The 25,430-nt window shown below is 41.1% G+C and overlaps 1 protein-coding gene and 1 long non-coding RNA gene across 4 annotated transcripts in view; one reads left to right on the top strand and one right to left on the bottom strand.

Annotated features, from left to right (window-relative positions):
- Positions 1-9,849: 9,849 nt before the first annotated feature.
- On the bottom strand, positions 9,850-12,850 carry LOC123598279. Its single transcript, XR_006712495.1, has 2 exons — positions 12,785-12,850; positions 9,850-10,559 (listed from the first exon to the last, which is right to left on the bottom strand). It is a non-coding gene; the product is annotated as an uncharacterized LOC123598279 (long non-coding RNA).
- A 6,677-nt stretch (positions 12,851-19,527) lies between these two features.
- ALG14 (ALG14 UDP-N-acetylglucosaminyltransferase subunit) overlaps positions 19,528-25,430 on the top strand; it is a 101,334-nt gene continuing 95,431 nt past the window's right edge. The window contains exon 1 of one of the 3 annotated variants that reach the window (XM_045478364.1): positions 19,528-19,791. In XM_045478364.1, the coding sequence (XP_045334320.1) occupies positions 19,653-19,791 (139 nt within the window). In that variant the 5' untranslated portion in view covers positions 19,528-19,652. The remainder of the gene's footprint in view (positions 19,792-25,430) is intronic. The other 2 variants (XM_045478363.1, XM_045478366.1) reach the window with 2 other exon arrangements.

Genomic DNA, 25,430 nt, shown 5'->3' with positions numbered 1-25,430 from the left:
GGATAATACTAATATTGCTCTTGTGAGAATGAAATGAGTTAATGAGCACCAAGCGCCCAGGATGATGTCGAGCACGTGATACTCGAGAAACATTACATAGTGGTGCTAGGACTAGTGGTAGTCTTACCACTGACTCTAAGTTCCTTGAGATTCATCCTTATTTATTAATGGCTGTATTCAGTCAGTCAACCAATGTGTGCGAAATACCTATTCATGCAAGGTTTGGGTGGATAATAAAATAGTCCTTTGTCATCAAGAAGTCTGGGCTAGCAAAGGAGATGAGAACTTAGGCAAATGATTATAAGGGGATATAATGAGTGAAAATAAAGGTATGTGAGCACAATTGACAAAATGGCCAACCATGTGTGCAATGTATAGAATGCTCACAGAAAAGCATTATAAAGGGGAATTCGAGCTGAATCTTAAAGGGTGAGCAGGAAATCACTAAGAAAGCGCAGTGTGCTCACAATTACTGTGCTAGATCATTATGCTTGTTAATCTTATTTAATTCACAGAAGAGCCATATAATAATAGCTGTATTATTCACTCTAACTGAATACTTACTTTGTGCCAGGTGCTGTTTTAAATAACCATCACTATCCTATTTTATGAAGAAAAAATTCTGAGGCTTAGAGAAATCAAGTAACTCTCCCAAGATGATACAGCCAGTGAGTGGCAAAGCCACAATGCATCCCAGACAACTCTTTCCAAAGTGTAGGAAATATCATCTCAATTTACTAATAGAAGAATCAAAACCGAGAGAGATTATGAGATCTCCCAGAGAGACTGATCAGAAATTGTGTCCTTGGTTTTAAAGGCCAGGCAGATAGGAAGGAAACATACTGCAGAAACAAGGAGAACACGCAAAACCCTAGAAGCATGGAGGAGCTTAGCATGGTCCCAGGAACCAGAAATGTTTGGAACTCAACATGCATTTATGGAAACAGCAATAAAAGATAAGACCAGTCAAGTAGGCAACGACTGTGAGAAAACAAATTATGCCATACTAACTATGGCAGACTCTGCTCAGGAGGGTATGAAAGCAATGACAGATTTTAAACAAGGGAATGGGTTCAAAGGTTTAGAAACTGGGGGCAAGGCAAACACTTATGAGACAGCAAAGACTAGTATTATTGAGATCAAGACTTTTGAAGTCAAACAACCTGCCACTTATCATGACCTAAGTAAGGCGAACCCCTTTGAGGAGAACCTCTCGTCATCTGTAAAATGAATATAATAATAGTGTCATCATGAGGCTTAAATGAAAGAAGGTAGGTAAGCATCTGCTACTGTACTTCAGATCTAATAGGCATTCAGTACGTGACAGTGGTGGTACTAACAGCTGTTTATTGCTACTTTTGTTGTGATACAAATACACAGAGACCTAGTTTAGGTTTTATTGAAGGAAGAACATATTACAATACTCTTTTGCCTGGGTTGTTTGATTTGTTCAGACACAGTACATTGATTTATAGCAAAACAGCCTTATCCGAGAATCTTGGCCTCCTCTCTTATTTACAACCTCACCTTCCCCTAAGGTCTTATTCTTACACTACTCTTGCAGAAATGATCTTGATTTCCCTACTTGGTTACCTGCCCTTCTCCTCCACCTTGGACTACTTCCTTTCTTGGCTATTCCAGCTGGACATATCACATTACACCTATTTGATCCAAACCTATCCTTAGTACCCTGGTTCTGAGCCACCTTGTTACTATGGTCAAGTTAAACCAATTTTCTCAACAGTTGGTCCTAGAAGTCTTCTCAGAGGAAAGCACCTAGATGAGTTATTGTGAGTAGATGGTATGATCAAGAGCTGGGTTTAGCAAGAGACAGGATCATAAGAGACCAAACTGTTCCACATCAGACACTCACTTCGGTATATGAAAGAAATAGTTAGAAAAGAGAAGAGAAAGAGAGAAAAGAGATGGAAGACAGAGTAACTTCACAGCACACCTAAAATATTTTTATAATATTTATAATAAAATAGTATATATTTTTATAACACTCTATCTTCTTTGCATTTTTTTACTCCTCTCATGTCTTCCAAATCTTCAGTAAACCTTCCATAATCCCTAAGCTCCCATCCCTCTCCACAAACACATACACCATGTGAATGGGGGTGGGGGTGGGGTAAGTGAAGAAATGATGGGACCAAGGTCCACTCTAAAAGAGAAAAGGAGCAAAATGGAGACAGCAAACCCTGAACAGAGTCCATAACTGAACCCAATAGTAGGAGCAGGGCCCAAGGTAATGCTCAAATCATACATGTCTGGGAAATTGGCAAAACAATCAGCAGGTACTGTGCTCATTTAAGAGTTGTGTAATAGGGGCCTGAACCCATTTTAACGTGTTAAAAAACAAAACAGATGATCTTAGCCGATATCCGGGTCATGATTTCTTGAGAGTCATTCATGATTTGGTACAAACTCCATAGGTATGCCTTTCCAACTTTGCTACTGCCTTCCCCACAGCTGACCACCATTGTCCTACCCATGTCACTGTAACAGTCACCATGGGGTCAGCAAACATTTTCTTGAAAGGGCAGGACAGTCAGAATAGAAGCAGCTAAAGACAATATGTAAATGAATGGGTATGGTTGTGTTCCAATAAAACTTTATTTACAAAATCAGGTGGTGGACTTTCTATCCTGCTCCTTCTGTTCTCCACATTATAATCAGAGTACTCTTTCAAAATGTGATTCCTCTGCTTAAACACTTGATTGGCTTCCCATTGGTCTTAGGATACAGTCCAAATTCCTTAACAGGGTAAATAAATTTCACCTCATTATCTCCTCTCTAGCCATTTCTGGCTCTGAACTCAATTTTTCAGCACTACTGAACGGCTTTAAATCCCACAAAGTTCTGGTTATCTCTTCCTTCCATGCATTTGCATATGCTGTTCTTTGGCCTGGAATCTTCTTCTCTTCCCCCAATCCTCTGACTAGTTGATCCTTTCTCATCTAAATTTCAAGTTTCACATTAAGTCTAACTTCCTCCAGGAAGGTTTCCCTGATTCCTAAATTCTCACAAAGTGCTGAGATTGCTGGTTTCATTGTCTGATCCTCCTGCTAGTTTGAAGCTCTAGGAGGACAGGAAACTGGTTTGCCCCTCACCACTGCATTCCAAAGTACTCAATAAATAATTGGTGAATAAATGGATTCTTGACTGATGAGGAAAGAAAAGACAAGAACCAACCTAAAAATGAAGGGGGAGGGCCCTCAAAGGCTAATTGGTGGAAGGCAAGCTGAGATTTGTTTGAATTGTTTCCTCTAATCCAAAATCAGCTTCTAGAGCACTTTGCTTTCTATTGTAGCTTACCGAGAGGTTTGGGAAACATACACTACATTGTCCAGACTTTCTGATGCAGCAACCATAGTCCCGAACGGTTTCACTTCTGCCTTGGTCTCCAGATGTAATCTGTTCACCCTCTCTTTGGCACCTGATCTCTCACCTCACATCCTGTTTACAGTCTTGTATATAGTGTACTTTATATTTGGTAATTACCCTCGCAGAGAGATCTTGGCCTGCCTTTCTGACCAATACTCAATTTCGGATATCACGTGGCAGGCATATTCTACAGGCCAGGCTCATGGGCTTCCTCTATACGCCAGGCCTCACTTAATCACTTAGTCTTCCTAGCCTCACAATGGTATCAGAAATCTGCTCTTATTATTTCCACTTTACAGTTCACAAAAAGTAAGACCTAAAGGGAGAGAATAACTTGCAAAGCAAGAGCTGAGATGGAAGGGATGCAAGTCTGACTCCAGAGCTCGAGTTGCTACCCTCATACTACTTTGCAGTTCTTCTAGGACTGCGTCTGCTTACCTGTGTGCCCCAGAGGGCTTTGGTGGGGCTCCCACACAGTTCATCCTAAATCTCACAGACAGCGTGCAAAGAAGGCAATCATAGTAACACCACGGTCACTGTGCTAAGTGCTGTTTATGTAAGTGTTCCCTCATTTAACCTGCTCAGACCCTAAAATGAAAGATAAGGTTAGCCCTATTTTACAGATAAGGAAATAGAGGCACAAAGAGGTAAAATAGGTGTCCAAGGTCACACAATTAGTAATGGGAGGACCTAGGATTTACACTTGGACACTCTTGACTCCACAACCCACATTCCTAGGCAAGAAGAGAATACATAGGGAGATTAAAAGCACAAAGGATTCTTCAGGCCTCATAAGATGATGTGACAATATATGGGTGAGGGTGAATGATTCAGGCTTTACTCATCCCAGATAGGAGATTACAACCAAGGATTTCATAGTTAGTTATTGCTGCCTAAACAATCACAAAATTTCATGGCTTAAAATAATAATCATTTATTAGCTAACACTTCTGTGGGTCAACAATCTGGGCTGGACTTGGCTGAGAAATTCTGCTGGTTTTGCCTGGGCTCACTCATAGTGACAGTCAGCTATGGCAGCTTAGCAGGAGCTTTGATGGCCCAAGATGGTTTCTCTAGGGTCAAGGCCAGCTTCATAGGCATGTAACTTGTGCTGACTTTATTGTTCTGCTATTCCTGTCTTGAGATTCTCAATAATTATAGAATAAAGAGGCTATTGGGCCTTGCAAATTATGTCACCGGTCATGCTGGTGGTTCATGCTGGATGCCAGCTGGGCATCTTTTACCACATAGCCTCTCATTCTCAAAGAAGTCAGCCCACATTTTTTCACATGATGACAGAAGCTTGCCAAGAGGGTGACAGCAAAGCTTGCAAGGCTTCTTACTCTAGACTCACAATTCCCACCTCCTTACTTTTGCTGCATTTTACTGACCAAAGCAAGTCACAAAGCAAGCCCAGATATTAGGAGGTGGAGATCCAGAATCTACTTCTTGATAGGAAGAACAGAAAAGTCACAGTTCAAGGGGGCATATATAGTGGGGGGATGAGTTTGTGACCATTAATTGCAATCTATCACAGAGCAGGTACATGTTTAAACAAAAATAATTTTAGTCTTGGCCATATTGTGATTATGATCTCTCCTGCGGTCAGTCCAGGCAAAGGTATCCTGGATACCTTTGGTACAGCTGACCCTTGAACAACATGGCGGTTAGGGGCACTGACCCCCATGCAGTCAAAAATCTGCACATAAATTTTGATTCTACAAAAATTGAACTACTAATAGCCTATTGTGACTGGAAACCTTACTGATAACATAAACAGTCGATTAACACATTTTGTATGTTATACACATTGTCTACTGTATTCTTACAATAAAGTAAGCTACAGAAAAGAAAATGTCAAGAAAATTATACGGAAAATATATTTACAGTCATGTACTGTAAAAAAAAAAAAAAAGTCACATATAAGTGGACCTGTACATGTTGTTAAGGGTTAACTGTAGTTGGATAATACAGATCTAGAACATAAAAGGGAATCCTGGCGTGACATACAGGTTTGGGAGTTGTCAACATGTAGGTGATAGGTTTCTGAATAAGCAAATCAGAATCCCAGAAAGATTGCATTAATTAAGGCAAAGGTAAACAAAGAAGTTCACTTGATCCTTCAGACACTCAAATATCTGAGTGTACTCTTCTTCCCAAACCTCTTGACCTCTCTCTCTAAGAGAGACCATATGTGGCCCTATCCAGTTTCTGTAGCCAGCTCAAAGTGCATTATCTCTGGGAAAAGTATAGCCTTCTCTGTTATGTGTAGATGTAGCTACATACAGTCCAACAATCTATAAACTAAAAAGAAGTTACTTGATTCCCACTCTTTTTTTTTTAATTTGTTTAATGTTTATTTATTTTTGAGACTGAGAGAGAGACAGAGTGTGAGCAGGGCAGGGGCAGAGAGAGAGAGGGAGACACAGAATCCGAAGCAGGCTCCAGGCTCTGAGCTGTCAGCACAGAGCCCGATGCGGGGCTCAAACTCACTGACCATGAGATCATGACCGGAGCCGAAGTCGGATGCTTAACTGACCGGGCCACCCAGGCACCCCACTTGATTCCCACTCTTAACCCAATATGCAGTGGTGAAGCAGGAATAGAATTAATTATAACAAAACTTCCATTTCAAAAAGGACAGAATGGGAACATGCAACAACCAGTAGTCCTTCATAGTTTTTTTTGCAGACAGAAATTCCTGCCCTGGCCATGGAAGGAGTTCCCTGATTAACCCACCTGGATGCATTTGGTTATGCCCACAGTGCCCCTGGGTTCAATACTCCGGGAGGTTCTCCCTTGCCTGTAATCCTCCAGGTTCAAAATTTCAGTGAATATTGGAGAGTATGCTTTCCTGGAGATGGCTTGAGGACACAATGATTGGCTTTTGCACGTCAGATTTTGGGTTTCTTTGGCAATACAATTCCTCAAGATCTTAGGAGGCTTCATGCTATTCATCTCCAATCTGTTACATGTGCCAGAAACTATACCCAAAGTTCTTTTCTGGACCGAGCTCTTAAACTTGCTTATTCTCTAGTTTCTATGCTTTATTTGTTCTTCTTTTCATTGTTTTAATGGTGGCTACTGTGAGGTAATCTTTAAAAAAATAAGTGAGGGTAACACCCCTAATCTGACCTTTGCTGCAAGGCTAGATTTCTTTGGCTAAGGGATCTTAACGGGTGGGCTTTAAGAAAGTCTCTGAAAAACAGTCTTCTCCTGTTTGACTATAGAAATAATTGGATTTTCCAACCTTGTGAGGCCCCAATTTTCTATATGCTCTATTTCCTTCCATCTCTCTTTGAAAACCCATCATTTCCTAGGTGAGCTCATTTCTTTTTTGAAAAACCTTCCTAAACTAACCAAGGAACAACAGTTACACATTTGTATTCTGGTTCTTTCCAAATGCTTCCTCTAAAATGCAGCCATATGAGAAACATGGTCAGTCTTCCAAACTGAGTAAGATTTTTACCAAATGTTTTGCAATGGCACTACAAGAATCACTGGTTTTCCAGCTTGTAAGATCTGTTTCTTCACTGACCATTCTCTGACCATTTAGGTAATGCTATATGTTTTAAGATTTTGTTAGAGGTCCCCCATTTCCAGGTATCAGTTTTTGTATTAAAGGCTAAGTTGCTGTCACAGAAACCCCAGAAAGCAGTGAAAAATGAAAGTAAAGAAATGAAAAATGAAAATAATTTCTTCCCTTCTCACCTAATAGTTGGGCCTAGACTGAAAGGGCACTCTGTTCTGTGAGGTCATTCAGGACCCAGATTCCTTCTATCTTGTTGTTCCAGTCTCTCCTAGGATGTCTTCCTCATCTTGATGGGTGCAACTGGTCATAGACCCATCCATGGAGGAGACAGCAAACAATGCAAGGCAAGCCGCCTTCTTTCAAAAAGGTAAGGACAAAGTTGTACTCTCCACTTCTAGTTATAGTCCATTGGCAAGAACGTCCCCACAAAACCATACTTATCTGTAAAAGAGGACAAGAAGGAGTCTCCAGCTAAGCGAACATGCACCAGAAAGAACAGATGTTATGGTGGCAGCCATTCATCTGCCACAGAAGAAGAAAGGATTCCCAAAGTTAAGAATCCTTAGAAATTCAAAAACCAAAATGTGGTAAGTAGGAATTTATTTCTTAGAAGGAAAGAGAACAGCAGTGTCAAAAAGAATAAAAGAAAGGGAAAATCCAGCTGGTGGCTACGCAAGTTTCCATTTTATTATTTCTAGTATCTTCCAAATATGTTTTTAAGTTTTTTTTTTTATTTTAAGGGAAGTAGATAAAAGAAAAACTAAAGAAGAATATCAAGATAGAACAATAGTGATGTGAGGAGAATCAGAAGAAAATATAGTAATGAAAGTCAATGGGAGGAAAAAAAATGCAATTGCCTGAGAGAAGAGAAGAAAGGCTAGAAAAGGAAATGCTCTTCTGGACTCAAAAATCTAGAGGTTCCTGGTGAATCACTGTGGCAGAAGCTAGATTGCTGCGAAATACAGAATGAAAATGAACAAAGAAAAATGAGGCAGCAAACATGGACTTGTCTCTTTTAAAAACACTGAGTTTTTGGCAAAAAAAAAAAAAAAAAGAGAGAGAGAGAGATAAAATGGTAACTAGTTATGACTAGTTCCACTTACGTGTGGACTAAGATGAGAACCAGCCCCCAGGGACCAATTGGGGTATCGGGTTCTGGAGATGAGGGTGACCTCCAGTTCCAGCTGCCCAGCATATACATAATGTGTGCCCTGAACAGCTGGAAAGCAAAGTGCTCTGCATCTTAGGCTGGTAAAGTTTTCCCCAAGTTCAGAACTACTCTTGGATACAGTGGTTGAATCCCACAGTAACGGGGTCCCGGGGCCTCCAGAGACAGTGCCTCCATCTACTCCACTCTCAGTTGCCATGTCTGCATGAGATAGATGGCTTGTTCCCTGGACAATCAGGGATCTAAGCTCGCGTGGAAATGAAGGACCCAAAACATCTCAGCCACAGGTGGACTTTGGGCAAAACCCTTCCTCTTCAGAATATCAATTGTGGGGAGTGGAAGGGGGGCAATAAATCAATAGATATGATTTATCTATAATCATATAGATAAAGGAGGAATATGAATCAGCATATGAACCAGAGGAATATGAACCAGAGGAATATGAATCAGCAATAGTAAAATATAAACATTAGGTACTTTTGTTTGGCAGACCAAACTAAAAATAACTCACTTCTACCCCAAACTCCCATAAGAGACCCAGAATCAACAAATTCTACTTAAAGTTGCTGCTGTTTCTGCACAGTGGAAGAGAAAGTAGCAATCTCTTGTTCTTATACTATAAGGCCAAAATTCTTTTTAAAAAAAAGAATATTTCATGAATAAAGGAGAAGAGTGTATTGTCTCTGAGGAAAAGAAGTGCTTCTTGTTGCAATGTGTGCTTACATTTCAGAAGACACAGAGATCACTTTGGTGGGAGACTAACCAACTATCGGAAGATTCACCTTCACCCTCAGTCATGAGACTTAAGCCCATTATCCTCTGGAGCCCCAAATGACTGAGTTAAAAAGAAAAAAAAAAAAAAAAGAATGCTCATTCTGATAAAGTCTGAGGTATTGGGATATGGAAAAAGAAACCAAGAAATAAAGCCTCCTTTGATGGAAAGTGGTTGAATATTTCTGAAGGATGAGAGAGACCGCCAGAATGAGAGACTTAGAAGAAAGAAATGTAAAAAAAAAATGGAGAGGAAGCATCTGAAAATCCCTTTCTTGGGTGGTTTGTCAAGTATTTTCAGAAAGTTATGGCATAGCCATATGGTGGTGGCTGCTAGGGAACACAGGCTAAGATAGGGCAAATCTGACATACCCCATTTATTTGAAAGTTTTATCAGAGAAAGGCTCTGTTTCTTTTTGTAGGAGCAAATCAGGTCTGCTCAAATTCAACCAAGCTCTTAGACACTCAGACACTCTTTGGGTCAGTACACCATAGAGGGATCCATTATGCATAGGACAGTGTCATTCTAGGGCAAGGCCTGTGTCAATCAATACCTATTTCTGTAGCATTGAGAGGGCCATGCTTCCTCCATATGCTGAGAGGAACCCTCCACATGCTAGGAGTCCACAGAATAGGCTGCCTGGCTACATGATGACGATGACTGCCTCTCAAAAACTGAAATAAAACTGCTCTGTGCTCACCAGAAGGCTTCAGTTCCATGAAATAGCCCAATTGCATAGAAATAGACTGGGAGTGGAAAAACACTCTGGCAAAAGTGTAAAAGGTGTGGTTAAAGACCGGAGTGCCATTTTCATGTGGTTGGGCTGCACCTGGCTGGTAGTTTCAAGGAGTTATGCTGAGCCAGACTGATTGAGGGAGGGTTTTATTGATTTTGCTTTTATTTTTTTAATGGGAGAGACTTGAGCTTTATAGGCTAAGGATAAAGACACAGCGAGTCAGTGGTTACATATTCAGGAAAGACAGGGCATAATTGATGGAGGACACTGACCATAAAAGGTTTTATTTAGTTTATAGCATTTGTTCAGAAAGGAAATTTAAAGATTCTTTTAAATTTCCAAGTTAAGATGCAGTTATTCCACAGTTCCCTAGGTAAATACTAATTAAGTATTACAAAGTCATAAGACTTTCTCAGGTTCATTTAAGTTGTCTTTTAACTTACTCCAAAACAAATACAACCAGCAAAGTCCCATGGGAGTACTAGTGTGGCGAAGGGAATCTTAAGTTTGGGAAACAGCTAAGTCATCTGAGATTTCTATCAAAAGCTGTTGTTGGTAAATTAACAAGCCTGTTTGTAACAAATTGAGAAGGGATTCCCAATGAAGAGGGTACCTAATGTTGAGGAAATATGAACAGGATATTAAATAAATCATGGAGACACTGGGAACAAACAAGGTTAAAGGGCACAGCAAGAGCTATTTACCTGCTGTTGTAAAGTGTATTCACATATTATTTACACAACACTTCCAAGAGAAAATAACACTAACCTTTAAGAAGCACATCTGTATATTTCATTCTTCTTATCCCCTTCTTCTAACGTAACATGTTTTCTGCATTAAGTACCTTCCCTAGGTAACATCACCATATTCCTGAAGCCACTAGATGGCCACAGTATATCCACAGAAAATCAAATCAAAGCAGCAGCAGTGATGATTTGGCATGGTAAAGCCTCAACTTCCTCACCTACAAAATAGGGATAATAACAGTGCTTAAGTTCATAGGAGGTAATGAGGGGTAGTTGGGAAAGTACATAAATGCCTACAAAATGGTAGCCTGCATGTTTTATCATGCATGTGAATTTCACATGTTGACCATGTTTTCTCTTCATAGAAAGTTAAGGAATAATGTATAGTTAGATAAGAGAGAAGATATAAATTTGTGTGTTTCTAACAAGGACAAAGAGCACTGCCGCAGCAAAAAAAGAATTTGGGGGAGGGCGGTGCTGGGTGGCTCAGTCAGTTAAGCATCCGACTCTTGGTTTCAGCTTAGGTCATGATCTCATGGTGCATGAGTTCAAAACGGGACCTGAAATTTTTGGGCTCCCTCTCTCTGCCCCTCCCCCACTCATGCTCACACATGCACTCTCTCTTCCCTCTCTCAAATAGACATTGAAAACAAGCATATGGCAATCAAGTTTCAGGGTCTGTAAATAAAGTTAAAAAAAATAATTCGGGAAAGATATTGTAAAAAGGGCAGATGTACAATGAAGAAGACAAGACAGACTTGATAGACGTGCCAGGCAGAGGCTTTGCGGGGAAGGAGGGTTTGGATGAGAAGAAAACTAATTCGCAAGATTTCAAAGACAAACAGTGTTTAGTGCAGAAACAGAGTTGTTTCTGATTTTATTTATAGGTCTAAAACTGGAAATATGGTAACTGAGAGGAGCTATTACTGCTGTGGTTGTCATTAATAAACAGTACGACATGGTGTGATACCATGATTGTCTGGAAATGTATTTTTAAATGAGATTTTAATGTCTAGTTAAATTTGGAAATGATAACGCATTTTGTGTGTATAGGGCTAGGGCAAGGAATTTATAAAGATATCTGGAAAGATGTATCTGAGATAAGTGAACATAAGGTAAGGCAATAAAATTAGTGTGTCTAGTAATTTCACTGCAAATTTATCTTTTTTTAAAAAAATTTTTTTAACGTTTATTTATTTTTGAGACAGAAAGAGACAGAGCATGAACGGGGGAGGGTCAGAGACAGAGAGGGAGACACAGAATCTGAAACAGGCTCCAGGCTCTGAGCAGTCAGCACAGAGCCCGACGCGGGGCTCGAACTCACGGACCGCGAGATCATGACCTGAGCCGAAGTCGGCCGCTTAACCGACTAAGCCAGGTGCCCCCACTGCAAATTTATCTTAAAAAGGCATGAATCAAGAGTGATTATACACAGAGAGACAGACAGACAGATATATATCTATTTAACCTGGTATCATTTTGGAATGCAGTTGGACAAAAATCTAGAAAACACAGAAGCAACTCTTTACTGAAATATGAAAGAGCCACTGAAAAAAAATTTTTTTTGGTAGGCTCTATGCCTGACATGGATCTTGAACTCACAACTCCTAGATCAAGAGTTCAGTTTCACCAACTGAATCTGCCAAGTACCCCTGAAAAAGCCACATTTTAAAAATCCTTTGCCTGCTATTTAGTTCTAATTTTATAAAGGAAAAGTTAGTCATAGTAAATAGCATTATATTTCTATCTTCCTTCCTTTGGTATATATAGCACAACAGCTGGTGTAAATATATGATGAATACTTTTAATGATACTGTAGAAGGGAAGAGTGTGAGCCTTTTGGAATTCTGACTGCCAATTCCTGGCTGTGTGACCCAGAGCGAATGATCTCTCTATACCTTAATGTCTTCATTTGTAAAATGGTATCATTATAATGCCTACCTTGTAGGGTTATTGTGAGAATTAGTTAATTCATGCTCCAAGTGCCTGCATACAGTAAGCACACAATAAATGCCAATTACGTATTAACAATTGCCTTAGCCTTCAAGGGTTAGCATTCAAGGAATCCTAGCAAGTGGCTTTATCCAGGAAAGAGTGCAATGTAAACATATATTAATGTATATCTCACAAGGAATAAAAGTCTTGGCTATAATGCAGATCGTTTGGGTTGTACGGGGACAATTTCTATCACCTATCCTACCCAACCTTGCAGAACAAATTTAATGGTAAGGCATACTACCATCAGTCCTGGTGTTCACAGTTCTGTCTGTGGCCCACACTAAGAACTCCCTTCCAGCTTTACCCTACCATGTCATGGGCAAACATAATGCTGACCAAAGCGGTCTTTCTGGCTCTTGCAGAAGAGCTTCAGTCTTCTTTATCCCACACTTCACTACCCTCATTAGGATTGAAGATTGTTGAACTCTGGTGGGAAGGGGCCTACCTGCCAGGGTCCCTAGTGGCCCATACTCCAAGCAGCCCATGAAAGCATGGGTTGGGTGGCTTTTCTCTAGGAGGCCCTGTCAAGAGGTGTGCAGTTCACATAGTCAGGCTCATTGTTAAGTCACTGCTTGGGTATTAACTCTTACTGCCTTACCACTGTACCCCCAGCAAGTTGCACATACTAGGTACTAGTAGAACTGAACTGAAATGAATTGAGAGCCTGCCCTCATCCCTATTTACTTCAATGCCCAGAAGCCTTCCAGATTAACCATTATCATCCTGATTCTTACCTCCACGGTTATTTGTAAATTCCCCCAATCTGAACCAACTGGCATTCCTCACCACCCTTCAAACCCTTTCACCGAATTCTTTGAAACCTCCTAATCTGTAACCTGCAAACCCCTCCTACACCTTCAACTTCTTTCTGAATGACTTCTCCACTTCCCCGGCAGAAGATGAAGACTTGCTTTCCCACATTTCCTCAATACGTCTCTCAAATAGAGGCCATTTGTTTCTCACACCTCCACAGAAGGCGGGGAAACTCAATTCACATTGCTGCCTCCAAGCCACTGGTCTCCTTCCCTCAAAAGCTCTAGCTCCTCTGAAGTTCTTCTCATGCAGTTGTACTTCCCCAACAGGACAGAGATGGTACATTTGTATTAAGTTGAAGATGATGTAACAAAGGGACTATTTACAGAGGTGTGAATGAGGTAAAGAAAGCACGAGGAATAGTGCAGGGATTCAGGGCTGGTAACAGTGGAACTCTTACCACCCCTTCGCCTGAAGGAACAAGGAAAGGAAGATCTGGGGCCCAGAATGAGAGAGGTGCGTAGAAGTCATGTTGAAGAGCAGAAATCTCCCATTCAGGGACACGGCCTCCCTGCATCAGATCTGCTGAGGCTCTCCATTGGCCAAACCCAACTAGAACCAGAGAGCAAGGAAAACTGTTGATTGAATCCATAGGTTTCAGCTCCCATGGCTCTGAGTGAGGTGGAGAAGTGTGAATCTTGAGGGACAAATAGAAGATAATCCAGCTTATACCCAAAGTTCTTTTTGGTTGCTCTCATCTTCCAAACTCTTACTTTTTGAAGACTTGAGCTCATTATCGTCCTCTCCACCCCTTAGTGACTTCAGCATCCATGTGTGTGCCCCCCCCATATCTTTTTCATCCATTTTTATAGTCATACCCTAAAAACTACTACCAATAATAACACAACAGTGACTTCAAGCATCCCACTCTCTGACCACCACCACTTGTCTCTACAGTTCACTGGCTCTAGTTCTTTCATTGCAATTTTCAACCTTCTTTTGGCCTCCAACCCCCTGACCTTACAGTCTACCACTATTCCTCCACTCTCCTACCTTTATTCTCCTGTCTTCACTTCCCACTACATGCAGAGAAAGTTCCATGGACCTCACCCCCCTGAGAAGAACCTTATCTTGCTAAAATATTCACCTGCCAAAAATCTAACTTTGGTTAAAGCCAACAATCTGCCTTTTCCAGTAGGGGGAAAAAGACATAAAATTAGGCTGACTGGTTTCTCTCTAAATTTGTTATCACAAGCTTCAAATGGACATTCCAATCTGCCCAGAAATCCTACGCTGATCCTAATGAATATGCCAATTACTTTTCAAGACAATTATTTCATATCTTCTTTCTCTTCAAGCCTCTCATACTCTGTACTCCCATCTCAACACCCTATCTATTTACCACCAATTCTATAAACCTCTCAGTACCTGCATTATGTCCCTGCAGGATATGACAAGGGTCCCTCCTTCTATCAAAGCCCAACCGCCTCCATTTGTGCTGTACATTCCAACGCTTTTCATCTTTTGAAGAATTTTGTTCCTATTCTCATTCCCTTTCTCTCCTGCATCAACTTTCCTCCACTGGATCATTTTATTTTTTTTAATGTTTATTTATTTTTGAGAGAGACAGAGACAGAGTGTAAGTGGGGGAGGAACAGAGAGAGAGGGAGACACAGAATCAGCAGCAGGCTCCAGGCTGTCAGCACAGAGCCCAACTCAGGGCTCGAACTCACTTGAACTGTGAGATCATGACCTGAGCCGAAGTCAGATGCTTAACCTGCTGAGCCACCCAGGCGCCCCTCCACTGGATCATTTTAAAAAGCAAATGAGTATGTCCAGTAATTCCCATCTTAAAAAAATAAGTTTCCTCAATTCCAAATTCTCTTTCATTTCCCATCCAATTTATCCATTACCTTTCAAAGAAAAACTTGAAGTAATTGTCTACAGACATTGATTTTCTTCATCTTCCATTGACTCTTCTGCCCATTTCCAACTGCTTTCTATAACCACCATTTCATGGAAATGCTACTCCTGTTTAGATCCTCAGTGACTAGCTTGTTTTCAAGTCATTGTGTCCTACCTATGAACAGCATGTGACATAGCTGACTGCATTCCCATTCTTTTTTTTTATAAAATTTTTAAAAATTTATTTATTTTTGAGAGACAGGGAGAGACAAAAAACAAGTGGGGGAGGAACAGAGAGAGAAGGAGACACAGAATCCAAAGCAGGCTCCAGGCTCCAAGCTGTCAGCACAGAGCCCAAAGCGGGGCTCAAACGCACAAACCGTGAGATTATGACCTGAGTGAAAGTCAGATGCTTAACCAACTGAGCCACCCAGGTGCCCCTGCATTCCCATTCTTGAATCATTTTCCTCTCTTGGTTTTGTGGACACCACCCTTTCCTGATTTTCCTCTATCTCCCTGGCTTTCCCTTCTCTATCTTCCTTGCTGGCTAAATCTCCTTTATTAGACCTCAAAATGTTGATGACCCCATACTCTTCTCAATCCTGAGCTGTCCAATATAGTAGCACCTATCCACATGTGTCTATTTAAAATTAAAATAATTTAAATGAAATAAAATTAAAATCCAGTTCCTCAATTGTACTAACCACATTTCAAGTGCTCAGTAGGTGCATGTAGATAGTGGACAACATGGACGTAAAACCTTTCCATGAAAGCAGAAAGTTCTACTGCACAGGTCTGACCTATACTCCCTCCCTTGGTAATCTCACTCATTCCCATGGCTTTCAGCACCATGTTTATGCTGAGTTCTAAATTTATACCTCTAGCTCTGACCCAAGCTTCAGATTTGTACATGAAACTACCTATTTGACATAACCACTTGGATGTCTAACAGGTTATTCAAAGTAACATCCAAACCAGAACACTTCATTTTCATCCTCTCCTCCCCTTTCTCTACCCACAAAAGGCTTGCTTCTCTTCCTGTCTGTCTATTCTTAGCAAATGACACCATCCAACCAGTTTTGAGGTGAAAACTCTAGAAGCCATCTTGATCCCCAATATCTAATCCATCAACAAGTCTTAATGACTCCATCCATAAAATATATCTCAAATCTACCCTCTTCTATTTCCGCTGTCATCTTTCTAATCTAAGTTTCTTGTCTGGGCTATTGTCCTGTCCTATTCATATGAGATCCTCTGTACCTAAATCTGGCACATAGCAGGTTCTGAGTATTCAGTATAATCCTACTGAATAGTGCAAAATAATCCTAACTTTTAAAATATTCATGAATTATAGATATTTGCCAAAGAAACTTAAGAAAATAGAGTTAAGAAGATAATAAAAATCACTTCCCACAGACTTTACTTAAAATTAGTTATGGCTCAAAATTATTATTCATTTTGTCAATTATTAATACATTTTTCGTGCTTTCACAGCATACAATTTTTCATCTATCTGTAATTTGCATTGTCAGTGCAACTTACCTGCCCAAGAGAAATTTTAGTTACTGCCTCTTGCCACTAAGCCTTGCCTTTCCTGATTAATCCAGGACAGCTCCTTGACCTTGTGATTATCTATACATTTCACGCCTGTCACAGCCCAATAGACATTGATTTTGCTCAGGAGTTCCCAACTTTGTTCCTGTCCCTGCCTGCCACCTAGCTCCTCTCTGCATTCCTCAGCTTTCTTGTCAGGAACACTGAACAGTTTGACCCTAGCCTTAATTCAGAATAACTCAACCAATAACTCTAAACAATGTCTGCTACTCTACCTCCATTCGCTCCATTTATTGGCAGCCCCTAAATGCTTGATCATCTCCATTCATTCCAGCTGCATGCCAATGTGGTCAAGCTGATATTTCCTACAGATACAGGTAACTACAAAAGTGAGGAGATGGGGTAAAGGAGAATGCATGGGTGTCTTCTGAGACCTGCAGTCTAGTAATTATTAATATGCTTGACATCTACGTTGCCTGTGTCGGGTTACAAAGCCGTCTGGAACACAACAGTCTCACAGCAATCCAAACACTATTATTTGCCTAACCAACAATCATCTCTCCTCTACTCTCTTCCAACTTCTTCTCTCCAAGAGAATGACCATTGTGTTCAGTACCCACCCTCCATCAAATAGCCAGATACAACAGGTAACTGTACGCCATCCTCCACCCGACCCCAGCCAGCTCTGAGGTGTCATTCCTTTTATGAAAAATCAAGTGATAAAAACACGGCCAGACAGAGTGAAAGAAAGTCTGCTGTGAGGGGTTCCAGAAAAGGTTTCCTCACCCTTAAAAAAGAGACCCAATGACAAGATAACCTCTTTTTTTTTTTGGCTCCAGATTTCCCCATCTGGATGTAATTTCTAAGACCTTAACATCTTCTTTTAAGTATGAGGGGAGAGTCTTAGGTTGAAACGCTTGTTGGGAATAGTAGAGTGGGCAGATGAAAGAAAACTATATCCTTTGTAATATACTTAAGTTGTTTTTTATACCGTGCCAGAGGCCCTACCTCTGGACTTTGAACTATGTATTTATAAGCCCAAGGGATTCTGAATTCATCAAAATTTGATGCACTGAATTCTAAGCCCACAATTATTACTAGCTGAGAAATCTTAGGCAAACTATTTAACTTTTTTTTTAATGTTTATTTATTAATTTACTTTGAGAGAGAGAAAGCACGAGTTGGGGAGGGGAAGAGAGAGAGGGAGAGAGAGAATCCCAAGAGCACAGAGCCTGACGCAGGTCTCAATCTCAGGAATCATGAGATCATGACCTGAGCCGAAATCAAAAGCAAGACACTTGGCCGACTGAGCCACCCACGTGCCCCAAACTATTTAATTGTTATAGAATCCGCATCTTTATCTGTAAAGAGGGAAATAATAATCACTTTTTGGTCTTATTGTAAGGATGTAGGGTTAAGACGATTTGATGGAAGACTGAATATTCCGTGCTGTGAGGTCCATTAGCCAGAAAATGATGCTTTCACATCCCTAAATGTTTTCCACACTTGCCTAAGGGAAATTGACACACTGGTTAAATAACCTGATCCCAGGCCTCTCTTAAAAGACTGCATTTTAGAAGACACATTCTAGGGGCACCTGAGCGGCTCAGTTGGTTGAGTGTCTGACTTCAGCTCAGATCATGATCTGAGTTCAAGCCCCACATGAGGCTCTGTGCTGAGAGTTCAGAGCCTGGAGCCTGCTTCAGATTCTGTGTCTCCCTCTCTCTCTGCCCCTTCTCTGCTCATGCTCCATCTCCCTCTGTCTCAAAAATAACTAAACATTAAAAGACACATTTTAGGGGTGCCTGAGTGGCTCAGTTGGTTATGCATCTGACTCTTGATTTTGGCTCACGTTATGATCTCATGGCTCCTATGATCGAGTGCCGACAGCACGGAGGCTGCTAAGGATTCTCTCTCTCTGCCCTTCCCCCATTTGCTCATTTGCTCTCGCTCTCAAAATAAGTAAATAAACATTTTAAAAAAATTTTTAAAAAGGGAAGACACATGCTAGGCTCTAGGCAAATGTGATAATCGAGCAAGTCTGAGATTAGCAAAGGAATACACAATGTAACACTCATATGAAGCAGGAGTTAGGATTTCTGGTTTCTAAACCTAGATTTGCCACTATTTCACTTGAGCAGTCTGTTTCATCTTTCAGGACTTGTTTATCTGTACACTTGTCCTATCTAACCTATAGGTCTGTACTGGACTGAAGGCAAATTACACTTGGGGTGAAGGGACTTCTGTAATCTCAGTATTTTTATATTGCTGCCATGTGGATTAAATAGACAACAAAAATGAGCAAAATTGGAGCTGGGGGAGGTTTTGGCTTTGTAGTAACTGAATACTAATTGTAGGACGCTGCCTTCTCTATCCTGCTACCTTGAGCCACTGAGCTTCCACTCCTCTCAGGACCATGGCATAACTGGAGGTGATCACCCTCTGCCACTCTGATCACACTGAGATCTGAGAAAATGCCTAGAAAAAGTTAAATACACGAGTGTTCGGAAAGAGATTCAGATGAGGGCCCTCAATTCAACTTTTTGTACCAAGGTACCTTTTATAGGCAAGCACAGTAATGTCTGCATGTGCAACAGAAACATTTTCCTTGGCAGAGAGAGAGAGAGAGAGAGAGAGCAAGGAAGACAAAAAAAAAAAAAAAAAAAAAAAAAAAAAGAGGAAGAAGGAAAGGGGAGAGGAGAGAAAAGAGAAGAAAAAAGGCTGTATGTGCTATTGGCCTCAGGTGGAATTCACAGTTAGTGGCGCTGGAACACCTCCTAACTTGGGAGCTCTGGGGCCTTTAGGGCGTACAGGCGGCCTGACTTCGTCACGGGGGGAAATCACACTTTTGCGCTTTACTTGCCGAATTTCACTTTGTGCTTGGACGGCAGCAGCGCAGAATCCGGGAGGCAAGCCATCAAAGTCCTCGGGGCTGGGGCTTCCGCGTCTCGCCCCGAACTCCTCCCAGCGTAGACAAGCCCCGCCCATCAAGAGGGTCGCCACGCCCCGGTTGAGTCTCCACAGCGCCCGTACTTGTTGAACTTTGACCTCGTCTCAGAGGCCGCACGGGTGGGGGCTGTACGTATGTGTCGTAGCTGCGCATGGTTAGCGTCTTTATTCTAGCCGCGGCGGGAGCTGCGGTGGCCGTGCTTTTTCTGGCGCTGCGGCTGTGGGTAGTGCTCCATTCTCGGGTCCTTGAGCCCCGTCAGTCTCTCAGTCTCTTGGTGGTGGCTGGGTCCGGTAAGTAGTGGGGCGTGGGTCGGTGACTACAAACCCCAGAGTGCACCGCGACGCTCTTCTCTGTTCTCCTTAGCACTTTTGGAGCATTGCATGCTGCAATTTGTAGTTTCCCTGCGTTACCGGAACCGGTCAGCCCAGCCAGGGCGAAATACTGATTTGCTGACGCGGCCCAGGCATCTTTTAATGACAAATGAGTAACTTACGCTTGTCTATAATTGAGCTTCCCTGTAGCGTATATTTTTCTAACAAATTACTATATTACTATATTATGTATATTGAACGGAGGGGACGCAGCAGCTTTATGATGCCAGCTTGCAATTTTCCTGAGTAGTAAAAGCTGTTTTGCGTTGTTAATTTAGGCATGTTGTGTTTCGTTTAGAAATCACGAACACTGCATGATTAATGAAGCAAAGTGAATTGCCACATTTATAAATACACAAAATCCATGAGGATAGAAACAACTATCTCCTGACCATAGAACAATACACGTTTCAGAATATTGTGTCACAGTATGAACAACAAGCTGTCCTATCGGGTAATAGAGTCAAAACAGAGATTACCAGCTCTGTAGGCGCTTACAATTTGGAATGGTCTAGTTCTGACAGAGACACATATATTGTGTATATTTAGAAATGCTAGGAGATGGCATCCAGATACAATAATAATTTTAGTATGAGCAAATGTTGTAAACTTATGTTCAAGTATAATTCATTACTTTATTCGCTTAATCATGTGGAGATTTAGGAGAGACCAGGCATTATGCTAAACTCTGGAAATAACAGAACTAATACTACTACTTACGGTGGAGTAGTGACTGTGTCCCAAGCAGTGTGAAAGGTGCAAGGGTACGGCAGTGAAGGGAATGGAGATTAGATAAAACTAAAACAAAAAAACAAAATAGGTAATTGCTGTAATCTGGGACGTACAGACCGCTATGGAAGTCTTCAGGAAGGGCACCGCTTTATCTGAATGTGAGACCGGAAAATTCTGGGAAGAAGTGCTGTCTAAACTGAGACTTGAAAGATGACCAGGGAAGGGGAGCTGGGGCTTTGAGGACTGGAAGGGTGTGAAAAGAAGTTGATAGCACTTGCAAGGGCTGGCGGTGGGAGGGCACTGTTGCTTTGAGTTCAACGTGGAGAGGTAAACAAGGCGCAGATCCTGAAGAGCATTGTAAACCATGCTCTATAAAGCTATTAGCACTACTCCACTGCTTCGTTCCATGTAGGGGTTAGGAACACAGGTTCTAGATTGACATAATCCTGGAGTGGAGTCACATCTCTGCCACTTACTGACTTGGTGATCTTGGGCAAATTATTTAACTTCACTGAGCCTTCTGTTTCCACCTTAAAAAATATGGGATGAGAAGAGGTGAAGAGAGATTAAGTATGGAAGTATTAAAAGGGTTTAGCAAAGTGCTTGCCATATAATAAGCATTAAAAAAAAATTTTAGAGAGAGAGAGAGCAAGCGTGCATGTCAGGGCAGGGCAGAGGGAGAAAGAGAATCTCAAGCAGCCTCCATGCTCAGCGCAGGGCCCGAGTCAGAGCTCAATCTCAGGACTGTGAGATCATGACCTGAGCCCAAATCAAGAGTCAGATGCTTAACCCACTGAGCCACCTAGGCACCCATTTAGTAAATGGTGACTGTCGTTAATCCTGGTAGCAAAGGATCTTTTAAAACACTTTTGAGTGGAGAGTGACCCAATTAAATCTAAGCTTTTACATAGATCATTCAGCCTGCATTGTCAAGGGAATGTTTTGACAAAGATTGAAGTAGGGAGACAAGTAGGAACATTTTGAATAATTCAGATGACAAATGATGACAGCCTAACTAGGGTGATGGGTTTGGGGATGGAGAGAAGTATATGCATTTAAATAAGATTTAGGAAATAAAAAAATCACAGATCTTGTGGCTTAAAAGTAGGAAGTAAGGAAAGGAAAGGTTCAGGAATGATGTCCAGGTGTCTGTCTTGAACAAATGGATGAATGGATGTTACAGCCATTCATTTGACAGTATTAGATTTGGTGTACTGAGAATCAAAATTAAGACTGATAAATACACTGGCAAATGGTCCTTGTCATTCAAACCATTCAGGGTAGGGAGAGGTCAAGGCCCTCAAAGAATCATCCAAGTCAAAGAAAGACTTATATTCAGATGAACAGTTTAACACTTCATGCCCAAAATGTTGGAGGAGGGGGAAGGCATTTTCACTGTTTACCTTGACTACCAAAAAAGTAGTCTTTAGATACCATAAAACGTTATTAATCAACCACTTACATTCAAAGAACATCAATCGAAATTACTACTTTTCCTTGAAACAACATATGATCTCCAAATTTTAGATTTAATATCAAATGCTCATCTACCCATTCATTCGATAATAGGAGTGCCTACTGTTTTCTAAGCACTGGAGATACAGTAGTAATAAAATGAACAGAAGTCCCTGCCATCATGTCATGGTTGAGCAAGGGTAGGGAGGAGACAAAAACAAAAGAAATAAATAGATTTCATATTAAATTATATGGTGATAAATACTAGGGGGTAGGGAGGGGGATTGCATTTTAGAATTGTAAGGGAAAGCCTTCTTGGGGGGATGACAGGATGTCCAACAGCAGGGAGGCCACAGTGGCTGGAGTAGACTTAAAACTGGGTAGAAGCAGATGAGGCCCATAAAGTAACAAATTAAGGGGTTAGATTACAAGATGACTTTTATTCCATGTGAGAAGGGAAGCCCCAGGAGGGTTTTGAGCGGAGGTAAATCATTTGATCAACTCTTTCTAATAGGGTCACAGTGGATGCTGTGTTGAGAATAGATGGACGTAGACACTTGAATAGACAAATGGAGCTGGGGGAGCAGACCAGGAAGCTATGGTCATAATCAATGTGAGTAATATGGCTTGGAGCTGGGTAGGAGCAAAGGAGATGGAGAGAAGAGATTGGATTCTGGGTGTATTTTTTTAAATACAATTTATTGTCAAATTGGCTGACATACAATACCCAGTGCTCTTCCCAACGAGTGCCCTCCTCAATGCCCGTCACTCATTTTCCCCTCTCTCCCACCCCCGTGTCCACCCTCAGTTTGTTCTGTGTTTCAGAGTCTCTTGTGGTTTGCCTCTCTCCCTCTCTGTAACTATTTTCTCCCCTTCCCTTCCCCCACGGTCTTCTGTTAAGTTTCTTAAGATCCACATATGAGTGAAAACATATGATACCTGTCCTTCTCTGACTTATTTCACTCAGCATAATACGTTCTAGTGTCATCCACATTGCTGCAAATGGCCAGATTTCATTCTTTCTCATTGCCAGGTAGTATTCCATTATATATATAAACCACATCTTCTGTATCCATTTGTCAATTGATGGACATTTGGGCTCTTTCCATAATTTGGCTATTGTTGAAACTGCTGCTATAAACATTGGAGTACATGTGCCCCTATGCATCAGCACTCCTGTACCCTTTGGGTAAATTCCTAGTAGTGCTATTGCTGGGTCACAGGGTAGATCTATGTTTATTTTTTTTGAGGAACCTCCACACTGTTTTCCAGAGTGGCTTCACCAGTTTGCATTCCCACCAACACTGCAAGAGGGTTCCCATTTCTCCACATCCTTGCCAGCATCTGTAGTTTCCTGATTTGTTCATTTTAGCCATTCTGACCAGTGTGAGGTGGTATCTCAGTGTGGCTTTGATTTTTATTTCCCTGATGATGAGTGACATTGAGCATTATGTAAGGTAGAACTGAGAAGATTTTGTTCCCAAAGAATATATCTTAATAAAAGAGCAAAATGGAAGACAAGGCCCATCATTATAACGACTTCAGTTGGTGGCAAGGTTAAATCTTCAAAGAATGTATTCAGCAAGTGTTTCCTTTTAAGAAAAGAAAAGACTGTTAAAGCAGGTATAATGAAGTTTTAATTGCAGTGGAAAATGTGGAAATTATCCTTTTTATCCTTAATTGGTCCAGCTGTGAAAGCAAGTACCTACTTTGCAAACCACCACACTTTCTCAAGGCTAAAAACAAAAATACAAAAATGAGCATAAATCAGATGTGTAAATTACATGCCCCAGACACAAAGATGGGTGACAAGTTACAAAGCTAAAGTATGATTCTAATTCCTGAAACTCACACATAATCTATGCCAGTTTTATTTCTACATCTAGTCCCTTCTGCAATGTAGAGAGTAATCCTTCCCTTTCTACTATAATAAAATATGTGTATGGGGAGAAACCACATGCTTAATTTGTTCTATATGTTCACTGTTTGACTGTCGAAAGCACTTTCTTGCAACAGTAGCAGTGGAGGAGAGTTTAGTAGGTGGGGGGAACAGTGTGACCAGAGGCAAGGAGGAGATAACAAGATGAATAGAGAGAATAGAATGTTAAGGACATCAACCTGGCTGAGGCTGAGAGCTTGTGAAATGAAACTAAATGGGTATGATAGGGCTCGTTGAGAAGGAGTTTGATTGCTTTGCTTAAAAATGCTGCATAGTTAATGCGATAGATTGATGTGCTTTTGTGGTTTTTTTTTCTTTTTTTCATGAAGGAAACCTCAATGAACACAGTCAATTTTTGAACTCATGGTTTTGAAATTAAAGCATTAAAATGTTGGAGATTGTACAGTTTCAAACTTTGAACCATTGTTTGGTGAAACTGGTAAATATTTGATGGCCTGCAGTGTGCTGAGACTTCTCTTAGGAGCTGGGGTTACAGTGATGAACAGAAGTCTTCCTTAGGAATCCCCGAGCCCTGTGGGTCAGTGCTCATGCCTCCCTGACATTACTTCGCAGCCCAGAAACCTTCAGTGACAGTTTTTCCATTTTTCAACCTACTTTCCTGATCTGCTTTCACTCTCGTCCTTCTTCCCAGTATTTCCCCCATTCCTTGAGCCCACATCTCAGATTTTGCCATCTCATGTCCTAATAATCCCACCCAGTGGCCTCCCTACTGCTCTGTGTCCATTAGCTTCGGCTTCAGCTTTATCAGGGATCTCCCCTACTCTTGCAAGGTTGTTTTCATAACCATTTGCTTGCCTCCCCTCTGCCCTCATTTAAATTTTTCATGCTGTCTTGCATCACTCTTTACATGTCTGTGTGCATTCTTTCCCCTCGCACCAGGCTTCTTGATAACAGGAGTTGTGTCTTCTACTTCTTTGTGCCTCCTTAGCACCTACTGCTAGTGCCAATTTTATTGTTTTACTTTTATTATCCTCTTCCCCCATATAAAAGTAGTATTTATACAACGGCATCGATTATTGTTTCCAGATGTTGCTTTTGTCTTTTGAGGAATACATAAAACATAACATTAGTACAGCAGAGCCAAATGGATATGTCCGTTGGGCATTTCTTTCTTCTTTTCAATGTTTATTTCAATTCCAGTTAGTTAACACAGCGTAATATCAGTTTCAGGTGTAAAGTACAATGTACATTCAACACTTCCAGTGCTCATCCAGTGCTCATCACAACAAGTACACTGCTTAATCCCCATCACCTATTTAATTCATCCCCCCACCTGCCTCCCCTCTAATAACCACATTGTGGCATTTTTAATTTTTAAAAAATTTTTTTAAATTTATTTTTGAAAGAGAGAGAGAGACACAGAGAGACAGAGTGCAAGCAGGGGAGGGGTAGAGAGAGGGGGAGACACAGA

The sequence above is a fragment of the Leopardus geoffroyi genome, chromosome C1 (assembly GCF_018350155.1).
Source record: "Leopardus geoffroyi isolate Oge1 chromosome C1, O.geoffroyi_Oge1_pat1.0, whole genome shotgun sequence".
In the NCBI taxonomy this organism is placed as follows: Eukaryota; Metazoa; Chordata; class Mammalia; order Carnivora; family Felidae; genus Leopardus; species Leopardus geoffroyi.
The sequence above is the reverse complement of the archived record's forward strand: the minus strand, read 5'-3'. Positions and strand labels throughout refer to the sequence as shown.